General features: G+C 47.1%; 1 protein-coding gene across 1 annotated transcript in view; it reads left to right on the forward strand.

Annotated features, from left to right (window-relative positions):
• SEPTIN12 (septin 12) overlaps positions 1-13,468 on the forward strand; it is a 539,550-nt gene that overhangs the window by 332,355 nt on the left and 193,727 nt on the right. Inside the window, exon 6 of the mRNA XM_078662920.1 lies at positions 7,982-8,063. Within this exon, the coding sequence (XP_078519046.1) occupies positions 7,982-8,063 (82 nt within the window). The remainder of the gene's footprint in view (positions 1-7,981; positions 8,064-13,468) is intronic.

Raw genomic sequence — 13,468 nt, forward strand, 5'->3', positions numbered from 1 at the left:
AGATTACATATTTGGCGCCAAATCTTTCCTTCCACTTTCTCAAATTTGGCCCATTCACACTCATCTACTATTTCACTTGCATAATTCAATGTCGGGGGTATTTTTTATTTTGTACACCACAATAATGTGGGGAAAATGTCTTTTCCCACGTTGCCTGTACAGGCGATTAATTGCAGATGCTTGTGAAATAGCTTTCCCTTTACAATGGTCCATATGTCTGCTAGCAGAGCACCTGTTTGAGAATATTTTTCCTAAATATGGATAAAATTTCACAACTTCAAGTTTTTCCCTTTCCAAAAACCAACTCAGGTTTTTTCTCAGTTTACACCCTTGATTACTAAAAATCATGACTTTGCTCTTTAAAATATTTATTTTTAAAAAATGCCCCTCTGTGTACTTAACCAGCTCCCTCAATCTTCTTTGCAGCCCAATTGGTGTTAGATCCATTATTATTGCATCATCTGCATACAACAAACATCTTAATTTAAGAGGACCTAATTGGGGGGGTCACCTTTACTCCGTCCCACACTACTCAGCAGATCATTAATATAAATAGAAAAAAGTAAAGGTGCCAAAAGGCACCCCTGCTTTAGCCAGTTGTGGGTACATATTTTCCTTGATAGGCTTTGGGATCCCCCAATAATACTTGTGTCCACGTAGAGGAATGAAGTGCAATTATTAATCTTAAAAGGTTCCCTGGGATCCCCATTGTCACCAATTTCCTCCACAGCGTCCCCCTATTAACCCTATCGAACGCTGTGGAGAAGTCTATAAAAGCTATGTACAGAACTGACGTCAGCGCGCGAGGGCGGCATCTAAGTACTCCGACGACGTCATCCCGGCGATCACGACGGACGTGGAGCCGCAGACGACGCCTAGCCACGTGCAGGGGTACTGCTGATGAAAACTTTCCTGATCCAGTCTGACGCCTGGGGATATTCTAAGGTAAGGAATCTAACTAACTAATGTTTCTTACAGATATATCGTTACCGAAGGTAAATAACTTGTGCCTCAGGTCGTGTCTGCCCTCCACCCTGGAGACTTGATGGTAGCGTTGGACTTGCAAGATACGTACTTTCACATCCCCGTCTTGCCTGCCCACCGGCGTTACTTATGGTTCACGGTAGGCCACAAGCATTTTCAGTTTACCTTGATCCTCTGTGGCCTTAACAGCGCCCCTCGGCTGTTCACGAAAGTGATGGCAGTGGTCGCAGCTCATCCTTGCAGATCAGGGGTTCCAGGATTCCCCTATCTCGACAACTGGCTGTTGAAGGCGGGCTCGCCCCAGGCTGTCGTCTCCCACCTCCAGACTATGGCGGACCTCCTGCATTCGCTGGGGTTCACAGTCAACGTGCCCAAGTCGCGCCTAATTCCCTCCCAGAATCTCCTTTTCATCGGAGCGGTTTTGGACACAGCGCTGTTTCGGGTATATTTGGGATATGATACCGATGTTTTATCCCATATCCCGGATTTCGGTGAGAATGACCCTGAGGCTGCTGGGCCTCATGGCCTGTTGCATCCTGCTGGTGGATCATGCCAGATGGCATATGCGGGCTCTGCAGTGGGACCTGAAGTTCCAGTGGGCGCAGCACCAGGGGAATCTTTCTGATGTCGTGCAGATCTCGGAAGGAACCACAAGTCAGTTGCAGTGGTGGCTCACGAACCAGGATTGGGTCAATTGCAGATTCCTCTCCCTTCCCCAACCAGAGTTCACAGTAATGACCGATGTGTCACTCCTGGGATGGGGCACCCATATGGGTGAGGCGGAGATCAGAGGCCTCTGGTCTCCGGCAGAGTCCGGGCTCCACATCAACCTTCTGGAACTCTGGGCGATTCGTCTTGCATTGCAGGCATTCCTTCCTTCTGTCAGAGGAAGAGTAGTGCAGGTGTTCACAGACAACACCACCGCCATGTGGTACTGCAACAAACAGGGTGGGGTGGGGTCGTGGACCCCATGTCAAGAGGCTCTTCGCCTTTGGACATGGCTGGAACCGCAGGGCATATCTCTGGTGGTTCACCACCTGGTAGGTTCCCTGAATGCCAGGGTGGATAAACTCAGCCGCCTGTGCATGATGTCTTCACTCGAAAGTGGTGCAAGGTTTCTTTCAGCAGTGGGGAGAACCTTGGTTGCATCTATTCTCCACCGAAGAGAATGCGCAATATCAGCACTTCCGCGTGTTGGAATTTCCAAGGCAGCTCTCGCTCGGCAACGCTTTTAGACGCAAGTGGAGTTGCAGCCTCCTGTACGCCCGTCTGCCTGTGCCACTTCTGCCCAGAAGGCTGAAGAATATCAAGCGCGACCGGGCCTAAGTCATTCTTTTGGCTCCGGACTGGGCACAAAGAGTCTGGTACCCCGAGCTCTTGAGAATGGCCATCGATCCTCCGATCAGACTGACTCTTCGGAAGGTATTCTGTCGCAGCAGCAGGGGATGGTCCTCCACCCAAACCGGTCTAGTCTCCCCCTCCTTGCGTGAAGATTGAGCGGCAACAGTTGACAGCTTTCGACCTTCCTCCCGAAAACTGTAATGTCATCTTGGCATCCAGGCGTACCTCGACTGAAACGGTATACGCCTGTAGGCGGAACAGATTTGTGGCATGGTACACTGCAAAGGCTGTGGATCCCCTTTCCGCCCCTCTTTCAGAGGTTCTCCTCTTCATTCTTTATTTGGCCCAGCAGGGCTCTGGGCACTCTCAAAGGCTATCTTGCTGCCATTTTGGCCTTTTTTCACCTTCCTGATCAGCCTTCTCTTTTCAAGTCCCCTATTGTTAACAGATTTCCGAAGGTCTTGTCCTCACTTATCTTATGTGTTCTCCCTTTGAGCCACTACATAATTATTCTCTCTGCCTCCTTACTTTGAGGACTGCTTTCTTGCTTGCCATACCAGGATGAGTGAGCTTCGAGCCTTATCTTCCAGACCTCCCTTTCTTGTTGTCCATCTGTACAAAATAGTCCTCTGTACTAGGCCCTCTTTTCTGCCCAAAGTGGTTATCATAGGTCGGACCATCACATTGCCCTCCTTCTTCCCACGTCCGCCCCCTTCCAAATAGGAGGAGAGACTCCACCGTAGGGCCCCAAAACGTGCGCTGTCTTACTACCTTGACCGCACGAAAGACTTCCAGGTGGAAAATCAACTCTTCGTGGGTTATGTGAGCACCAAGAAAGTTCGGGCAGTGCACAAAGGTACCATCTCTCGATGGGTCATCTCATGCATTAAGATCTGTTATTCTTTGGCTAAAAAGGAACCTCTAGTAGGACTGTGCGCCCACTCTACCAGGGCGATGGCAGCTACTACTGCTTTGGGATGTGGAGTTCCGCTGGTTGACATCTGCCAGACACCCACGTGGGCATACCTGCACACGTTTATTAAGCATTACTTCCTGGACAGCCAAGTCCAGAGAGACGGCTTTTCCGGCCATTCTGTTCTCCAGGACTTCCTGGTTTGAACTTAGTCCACAGACCCACCTCCGGGATTGGTATTGCTGGGATATCTATTCTATTCTAAGCTCAGGAATCTATACCTAATAGTCTCTTTCAGATGAACAAGTTACATAACAAGTTACATCGTTACCGAAGGGATGAATCTGTAAGAATCATATATTAGTTATAGATCCCTTACCGCCCCACCCATCCTCCCCGTTCTGCAAACGGACCTAAAGGGAACGGGATTCCCTTGCAGGGCCCTAGTTTTGTGCACCAGTGGTCAGTGTCTTGCATGGCTCTGCGCTTCTATTGTGGAGTTTTGTGTAAGAACTAACGTCAGCGCGCAGGGCCGGCATCTTAAGTAGACACTGTGATATCATCCCGGCAACCACGATGCCGACGACGGACGCGGAATCATCCGATGCCACCTACCGATGCACAGGGCTACTGCTAAGAAAACATTTCTCTGGATCCAGCCAGATGCCTGGGGTAATTTGAAGGTAAAGAATCTATAACTAATATATGTCTCTTACAGATACATCATTACCGATGGTAAGTAACTTGTTGGACAGGGATTTGGAGGCTAAAGTGGTTGTCATGCAGAAAGTGCAGGAGGAAAGGCATAACTGTACTGAAGCTAAAAATAATGTTCCTAGCCTTAAAAACTTTTCAGAAACAATTGTGGGTAAAATCCCTACAAGTTCAGACAACACAACAACCGTGTTCTACTTCAACAAGCAAGAGGGAAAAAAGTCTTTCCCCCTATTGATATTAGCAGAAAACGTCATAGGGGTGGGCCAACCTGAGGCAGATAACCTTAACAGCAGTTTATCTGCCAGAGGTAGATAACGTGGAGGCAGAGAGTCTTGGCAGACAAGCATCCTCCTTACACAAGTGGGAACTGTATCAACCAGGAATAGACCAGAGAGGCAAAATGTCAGTCATTCACATCCAGACACCCCCACCACTGCTCCCTGTGGAATGCACTGTTGATAGACTGGTCAGGGAAATTTGCAAACACTTTTCCTCTGATCACAATTTTGCTATTAGTGATCAACAAGTGCAAACAATCGCAGATGACACTGATACTCATTGCCCCCCATAGGGTAAGACGAACCTAGTTCTCAAAACTCAAGAATGACACACCACAAAATACAGAGCCTGCCAGCATCACAAGACCTGCTGTCTTTGCCATGGATGAGAGTTCTCCTTCCATAATTACACACCCTGAGTCTAGCAGCATGTCTCCTGAGAGCATAGATTCCAGACACTTGGGACTACCTGGGAGAGAGCTGTGGCAGTCCTCAGGGATGCAAGACGTCCAACTACAAGGAAGTGTTGCAGAGCCAAATGGGTGCGATGCGCAAGTTGGTGCCAGAAAGCGGTTCCTTCCAAAACAGACACGAGAGACAACAGTCATCAGATAGCTCACACACCAGCCAGACAACAAATTAACATATGTGTCACTGAAAGTATACTTGGCAGTAATAGTGACCTATATAAGGAGACACAAAGTAAGAAGATTCTTCACCACACTAGTGGTCAAATAATTCCTAGAAGGGTCCAACAGAATAGCCCCACCAAGATGCGCAACAACATCCATGTGGAACCCAAACATGGTGCGTACGCAACTTATAAAGTCCCTTTTAAACAACTCCACAGTACAGCGCTAACATTTTTCACAATCAAGACCGCATTTCTAATTGTAATGACATTGCTCTGCTGAGTAAGCCATCCTTAGGCACTTATTGTGCAGAATCATACCTACAAATACAGATGGACAGTATAGTCATGAAAAACAACTGACGCTTCTTACCAAATGTCATATCACAGTTTTCCTTATATCAAACAATCCAGATAACTAGTTTTATTTACAGAAACCAAAGACTCAGACCGAAAGAGCTCTCGATACAATAGATCAGTGCAGGGCAATAATGTTTTATCTAAAAAGAACAAATGCCAGGTACTAAGAACATTATCGGAAGGTGGATAGCTCAGACGATCCAAATGTGCCACAAAAGGGCTAGCATACAACTAGTAACCAAGAGCACACTCAACAATAAAGAAAGGATCTACTTTAGCTTTCCTGGCAAACATCCCCATTAGGGACATATGACAGGCAGCCACATGGTCGTCAGTCCACGCATTCAGAAAACATTACTGCATCGACATCCGAGTGAATAAAGTATCACAAGTGGGAGAGAGGGTACTGAAGTATTTATGTACTAGCTCAAACTCATCTCTATCACAACCGCCACAGTGAGGAAACTGCTACGAAATAAATGCACAGCATGTGAATCTGGAAAAGATTCATGCTACAAAATGAAATGGTTACTTGCTGCTTAGTAGTAGTTTTGCTGCTTGATTTTCTTGATTTTGATTTTCTGGATTCATATGCGACCCTCCCACCACCCTAAGAAATGAGGCGAAGCAAAGGAAAATAAAACTTAAGAAATGTACAAATTAAGAAGAAGCCTACGGGGCACTAATTCTACCTAAACCTGTCATCTACCAGACATTGCATGCTACTCTATGCAAATAATCTGAATCTATAATGATTTTAGATGTAAAACGAAAGTCTTGCAGTTTGAATATCCTATAAAATAACATGACCACGCCTCTTCCCAACACACTTTTTTCGCCCTATCACTACTGTATAGTGGCATAAAAGCATGATCTGAAGATGACCGAGATATTTGGGTTATTTGGCATTGGTCTATGTCATACTGGTGTGTCATTGCAGACCCCAATGGACTTCCACAAGGAAAACACTTTTTGAGACAAGAACCTAATCACATACTTATATCAGGAATGGGAATCTGTAACATCGTCAAGCAACACAATTATTATCACAAGCTTCTTAAGTATGGGTTAATTCTTAGGCGAGAGTTTTAACCCAGCAGAGAATCACCCACTGCTCTAACGATATCTTCTGCGGTGTTGTGCAGGTCTCTGGGTGTCCAGCTAATCCTCACCTACCTCGTGCTCAGTGAAGGTTCCAGCACTTATGCCTGTCAAATAACAGCTCGGAAAGACAGAGCCAACAAGTCGGAATGCTTGGTTCAAAGCTTAGTCACCTCTGGAAGAGGTGCATCTTTCCAGGTTTTGTGGAAGAGTCAATGAGATGGGTAGGTTTTACGCTAGACAGAAGAACCTTACTCTAGACAAAGAGCTGTGCTAGCATCCTGTCCACACTCACCAGGTACAGTAGGTTTCAATTGAGTACTTTTAGCCAGTCATGTACATAGCAAGCCCCCTGAAAGGAAAAGCGATCATGTTGTGCACAATGCACAAGCAGTCCAAATTGACCACACCATACACCAATTTATCCACGAACCCCAAGCGCATCGATATTCTTTGCATGTGTTCGACACATTATGAAGGCATAGGTGCCCAGTTATGGAGACAGATTGATATTTAACCAGGGAGAGCCAACAAACAGGTAAAAGGACTTGTGCTCCTCGACTGTCAAACTTGTGCCTCCAAATTATCTAGCTTTTGATGTTGTTGCCCAAACATATCCTGGGAATAATATTGCCAGGATAAAGACATCTGGATTCATAATCTAGTCTGCAATAATATCATCATGTAGGTATTAAATGTAAGTTTTGAGTCAGGTTAGTGTTAGAGTTGGGTTCAGAACTCGGATTAGTTTAAGGCTAAGGTTCATGGTTATGATTTGGTTTAATACCAGTGTTCGATTCAGGGCTTGGGTTAGATGCAGGGCTGGGGTAGGTGGAGTAGGGATTAGGTGTGCAGTTACATTTTAGTAACTGCAGTGTGTTTTACCATTGTATTGTCTACACTTCTATGTATACACCAAAATGATCTGTTGATATAGAAGTGTAAATGTTGTATGGTAAAATGCATGGCATAGACATATTATCGCCAACAAAATATCATATTTTAATTCTATGATAAATGTACAATATTTTTGTACTTCATATGGTATCTTACAGCTACTATTAGATCACTGCCAACAACTCCAGCCTCCACAAAGCCTGAGTGGAGGGAGCAGTAAATACCTTCTCAGATAGGGTGTAAACTTTGGCACTGCTGTAAGCCAAACAAACACAAACATTTTGAGTTCCTCCAGTGGACTTAATTGTCAAGTTCACTTGTGGAAAAACACGGGGCAGGCCCAAAAAAATATTACATGACAGGATAGCACACTGCTACCAAGCTATGCAGGTGACTGTCGTCCAAATGTTCATTTAAGCAAAGAGGGCGGGAACAAACCATAAGGATTCTAGATTTCTGAACAAAGTAATGATATGTTTGGTTATACATGCTCCCTTGGCTGACACCCACAAGTTGTGTTTTAAAAGGTTTCGCACCTATTCCATTTTTAAACACCAGAGGACAGAAGAATGAAAGAGTATGCACCATTTAGATACTGTACAAAATTGCACAGCTTGTATTACATGTAAGTACCAAGTTTTAACATTTATATTATAGGTAATATAACTTCCAATTTCATTGCTGCATGAAACTGTATGCATTGCTTCCTTTTATCTTTTACTCATTCTCCGTAACCATCGTCCTGTATTTCTTTCACAGTGATTGAGGAGAAGGGCTTGAAGATGAAGCTGACTGTAATTGACACACCAGGTTTTGGGGATCAGATCAACAACCAAAACTGGTAACTTTAATGTTCAACTCCGGTCCTGCCCCACTCACTGCACTTATTCCCTTTTCCACCCTAACACTCTTCATCCAAACATGCACTTCACACCATGTACCTCACACAATCATTGACCCCCCCTTCTACAATGATTTTCCCTTATGCCTTGCTTAACCCCCAGTGATCCCCTTCACCACTGAACACTGATCCCCTCCTCTGTCCCACATATCACACCAATCCTATCTCTGATCCTCTACTCTACATCAATTCCCCCTCCACCCACATAATTCATAGAACCTCCACCTGTAGCCCTACACACTTGAGCCCATCAACTACTTTATTGATGTCACTGATACTTATGCCAACCACTTTACCCACCTGCGAGATATATTTGGCAAGGAATGGAATCAATAAAGGTTGACTTACACAAATGCACACCTACTATGTATTGTCTCACCCACACCACATACCTCACTTTACCCTCTCTACCCACTTGCTCCTCCACCCCACACACATCACTACTGTCTTCAACAAATCCACGTTTCCATTGCTGTCTTCAATCCCAGTCACCTTCCCATTTAATCAATCAGTACTTGTATAGTGCAGCTCTGTCACCCCTAGGGGTATCTGAGCGCTGAGGTTGCCGTGTCTCTGTTGTCGAAGAGCCAGGTCTTGAATTTCTTTCTAAGTTCGCCATGGAGGGTGCTGTTCTGAGGGGCAGGTCGTTCCAGGTCTTGCTGGCAATGTAGCAGAAGGAGCGTCCCCCACTTTGGCTGTGACAGATGCGGGGGACGTGCGCGAGAGAGACGGAGTGCAGGTGTCTTGCAAGCTGATGGAAAGCTGCTTGATGCAGGACGGTCCTTGGTCATGTAGGGCATTGTATCCGTGGGTGAGTGTCTTGAACTGGCATCTCTTCTGGATGGGTAGCCAGTCGAGGTTCCAAAGGTGGGGGGTGATGTGGGTTAGTTTGGGGAGGTCTAGGATGAGTCTGGCTGCGGTGTTCTGTATGGTCTAGAGTCTTCTGAGGAGCTGGGTGAAGATCACGGCGTAGAGGGTGTTTCTGTAGTCAAGGCGGTTGGTAATTGGGGCCTGTGTGACGGTCTTCCTGGTGGTGATTGGGCGACATCTGAAGAGCCTGTGAAGCCTGCAAAAGAAGGAGTCCGAAACAGTGTTGATTTGTCATTTCATGGACAGTTGGCTGTCGAGCATGATGGCCAGGTAGTGTGCATGGTCTGTTGGAGTGGGTGTTGGTCTTAGTTCAGCTGGCCACTTGCTGTGATCCCATGTGGAGGTGTCCTTCCCCAAGATCGGAACTTCTGTTTTGTTGGAGTTGAGTTTGAGGCAGTTGTCTCTCATTCATTTGGCTATGTTGGAGCTAAATAAAATAGTCACAGACACTGGTGAATTTCAAAGGTAGCTTTATGCATGTACACAGGAACAGCTAGCATGGTGACCAAGTGTCCAAATTGCAGACGTTCATTGCAGTTTTTAGGTCGAGCAGACGGAGTGTCTGCTCGACTACTATTGTTGCCCATTAATGGGAATGTGGACACCGATGTGGACGAGCGTTTCCTTGGCGGTTTTCACCGCGGGAGCGCGCGTCTCACCCGCGCATGCGCAGAGTAACAGCCATTTTTTTTTTTTTTTTTTAATTTCCCAGCCCGAACCGAATCAGGTATCAGAGCGCTTCACATATAGGCAGCCCCCACCCCCCCGCGCGCGCGTACATGCTTCCCCCGCCCCCCCCGCCCGCAGCTCAGCAACGCGCGCGTACATGCTTTCCTCCCCCCTCCCCCCCCCCCCCCCCCGCCCGCCCGCAGCTCAGCAACGCACTCACCGGCTCTCCTCAGCTGCAGGGCCCGGCAGCAGGACTCGTCTTCCCTCGTTAGGCACCGGGGCGCAGGGTAGGCTCCTGCCTGCTCCGGTGCACGGCTCCAATCGCGGCTCTTCCGTGGGAGGCGGGGTAGGCTCCCGCCCTCCTACTTCCTGTTGTCGCGCCGGCCTGCCTGACTTCCTGGTCGCAGGCCGGCAGAGTACTCCCCGGCCCGGATGTGGAGCACAGGTGCCGCGATGCTTGTTTTAAACTTGGGAACACTGGCTGAGCATTGGTTGCACCTCATTAGTACCTGTTTAACACCTAAAAATAACCATAAGCAACAGAAAGTTGACCAAACTTTGCAAATCGCCTTCCACTGCGCGGCAACACGTGCCGCGATATTCTTAATAACTTTTGAAGCGTTTGATTTGGAAATAAATATTTTTGTTAAAACTGTCGATTGTGACAGATGGTTTGTGGCAAACGCGAAAAATCAAAAATTGCTGAGGCTGCACAATTGCATAATTCCAGTGTCCCTGCACATAACATAAGCAAGCTGCAAACTTGGATGTATCACACACGTGTAACTGCGTTGAACAGACTGTTGAAATGCTTTGCACCCGTTGAAAAAAATGCTTTTATAAATCACAGCATGTGTCATTTAAAGCTCGTGACGCACAGCTGTTCTGTAAATCAGAACAGCTGAAAACCTATCATGCTCCCCCGAAAAACGAAGCCGTGTCTTACTGCCATGCAAGAGTTGTTCTAGGCGGGTGACGAGGATGGTTAGTGAGGGCAGGGCCAAGGAGGGCTCAGATTCCCTGAGGGGCAGGGTGCCATCTGGCGTGCATAAGTGCGGCAAGGAGTGCGTTGATGAGTTGCACGAAGAGGGCACCAGGTGAGCGCCTCCACCCTTTGCTTCTGTATTCATCACAATGCATATCCTATTGTAAACACCTGGTGTTTTGAACTATATGTCCGACTTTGCTGCTGCCCCGTTTCACTGGTTCCTTGTGGGAGTCGATAGCCCCTGTGTTCGGGCAATTCGCGCTGCAGAATTGCACCCGAATGGCTGCGGCTCACAGGGCTATCCTGGGGCTATCTTGAGCGGCCCCCAGCAGCCGCATTCCCTGGTTATCAGGCGCTGGCTCTTGGCCCCCATCATTGCCCTGAGCCCCCGGCAGCGCTGCGTCTCGCGGCACGCGACGAGGAGACGGGGCTGGCTGCATCTCTGAATGTCACCCACTAAAAATAGTGCATGGAAAGGGCGACGGGGGATGCCTTGCGTGTCCCCTCCCTAAACTCCGCCCCGCGAGGAGGCGGGCCTGCCATGTTGCCCCTGTCCTGCGTGACGCCTCCCCTTGCAAGATAGCGATAACCTTGGACATCACGAGAAATGACCCTGCTGTAAAAGACCGCAGTACCGGAAACTACCAGTCAGAGGGTTTCTAAATCACCATCGGAAATACTCCTAATGCGTGTTTTAAATCTGGGAGATGCGGTGTTATTGTGAACAAGGGTACTGTGTGCTGTAATGAATCCACACAGATAGATTTATCCATCACGGTGATTCAGATGGGCTGCATTAAAAACACATCGTTTAGGCAAATACAAACAAATGAGAACGGGGTGCTGTAAGCAGCCCGCCGCTATATTTTTCTATCTCTGTCTCTCGTTGTTGTACGTTGGTGTAAACAAACAGTTGTGTGTAGAGGGCAGGAATTGCCCCTCACATAGGCACCGAGGTCCCCCTATCCTGCACTAGTTGAGTTTTTTTTCCCCCAGTTTGTTTATGTAGTTGTAAACCTGTTAAGCTGTTGCAAAATGGACCATATGATGGCAATACATTATATCCTATCGGATCGCAACGAACCCAGACCGAAAGGGGCATGCCACTTAGTGGGTCATTGGGTTGCGTCAGCTTGTGTCCCCCACATGGCCGGTGCCCTCAATGAGTTAAGTCGGCGAGAATTTTTGGCCGCTGAGTTGGCCCCTTGTGTTCATGTAATGGCAGACACTTGCACATTTTATTCCTGATTTATATTGTTGCCATATGTTGTAGTTTAAGTGTCCTGAGTAAAAGTGTTAAGAAACTCTATTTGCTCATACATGACGGAAATGTATATTTACAAAATGCTAAGAAAGATATATAAAAAAATATAAAGAATAAACAGGGTGGGATGTAGGAGAGCAGTGTATGATTAGTGGATTTATGTAAAGGGATGCTTCATGGAGCAGGTATCACTGGGTCTGTGTCTAATCTGGAGCACCCACTATATAGGCACAATGAAGTGTGAGATGCTGTATCATTTAGCCTTGGTGTAGGTAATATATCCTGTGGCAAATGCAACGTCCCTAATTATACGGGAGAATTGCATGGCTGCAGAATCGCTTAGTTCCAGTGGCCTGTCCATATCTAACCTTTCATCATACTATGTGTCTCTAAGTAGTCTCATCTCCCTTAGGAATCTTTCTCGGTAAAGGGTATACTCGTATGATTTGCACCGTCCATCATATGCCCTCTCTGCGCCTGTCTATCTGGACATTAGGAAGGAGAACAGGATACAGAGACAGTGCCCCATGCACCCATGCTGCTGCTCCTGATTGTTCAAGATTGAGTGCAGCAGCACAGGATGTATGGTTCTGCCTCTATCTTGGCCTAGGAGAGGCCATTGTACAGCTTATGTGACACTTGCTATGTGAGCAGTTTAATAATTGGTTTACTGCAGCTTGCAAACTGACAGTCTCCCAGTTGCAACGCAGGTCATGACAGTGAGTGCATGCACGTGTGCTGCACCAGCAGACAAGCCGTCTTTGAACGTGCATGGTGTGAACATGTCCCTATATATACACTGTCAGGTTTCAGTATAGCCAGTGAGAGACGTGTATAAATCCTACTCCCTCGCTCCTGCCTGTGCGGAAGGGAGAACGGGTGAATCCTGACAGGCTCTATCTCCTACCCTTATTCTTAAGAAACCTCGCCAGTACTGCCAGTGCAGAGGAGTCCCTCCCCTGTCTGGGCCCTGGTGTCACTGCACCACAGATAGGTACACCCATGCAGTCACTCAAATTATAGCCATCGGATATCCATCCGTGCTCAGCAACCTCTTTCTGTTGTGCCCAGAGTGTCATGGCTCCCATGTCCGCTTTGCAGTTCTCATCTTGCTTGCTGATGGCATAGTGGTCTGCAAAAGACACACAGACGATGGACGGAATGTTGATTAAATCAAACATTCACCCCTAGTCAATAGATCTGGGTTAGATCCATCGTTCTTTTGCTCACCATGCCTCCCCAGTTTGGACCCAGCCGTATGCAAATCGGTCTTGACCGTGTGCCTCATGTCAGTGCAAGACATAATTACTGGTGGAATCCTCAGAAGACCTGACAAATTCTGGGCCTGGCGGAAATATTCACTCATAACTTTGTATGGTTGGAGATGAAGTACAACAAACTGGTCCCTTGACTTGGTGGCCTCAATGATAGCTAGTCATTCTCGGTTGTTTGGTAACCTTGATAGAGTTCATCTCCGGGGAAAGACACATGGCACATTGCAATTCATTTGAATAGCCTTTGTGGCTGTAATCTGGGTTCCCTTGATTGCTGTCA

The sequence above is a fragment of the Lissotriton helveticus genome, chromosome 10 (genome assembly GCF_964261635.1).
Source record: "Lissotriton helveticus chromosome 10, aLisHel1.1, whole genome shotgun sequence".
Lineage (NCBI taxonomy): Eukaryota > Metazoa > Chordata > Amphibia > Caudata > Salamandridae > Lissotriton > Lissotriton helveticus.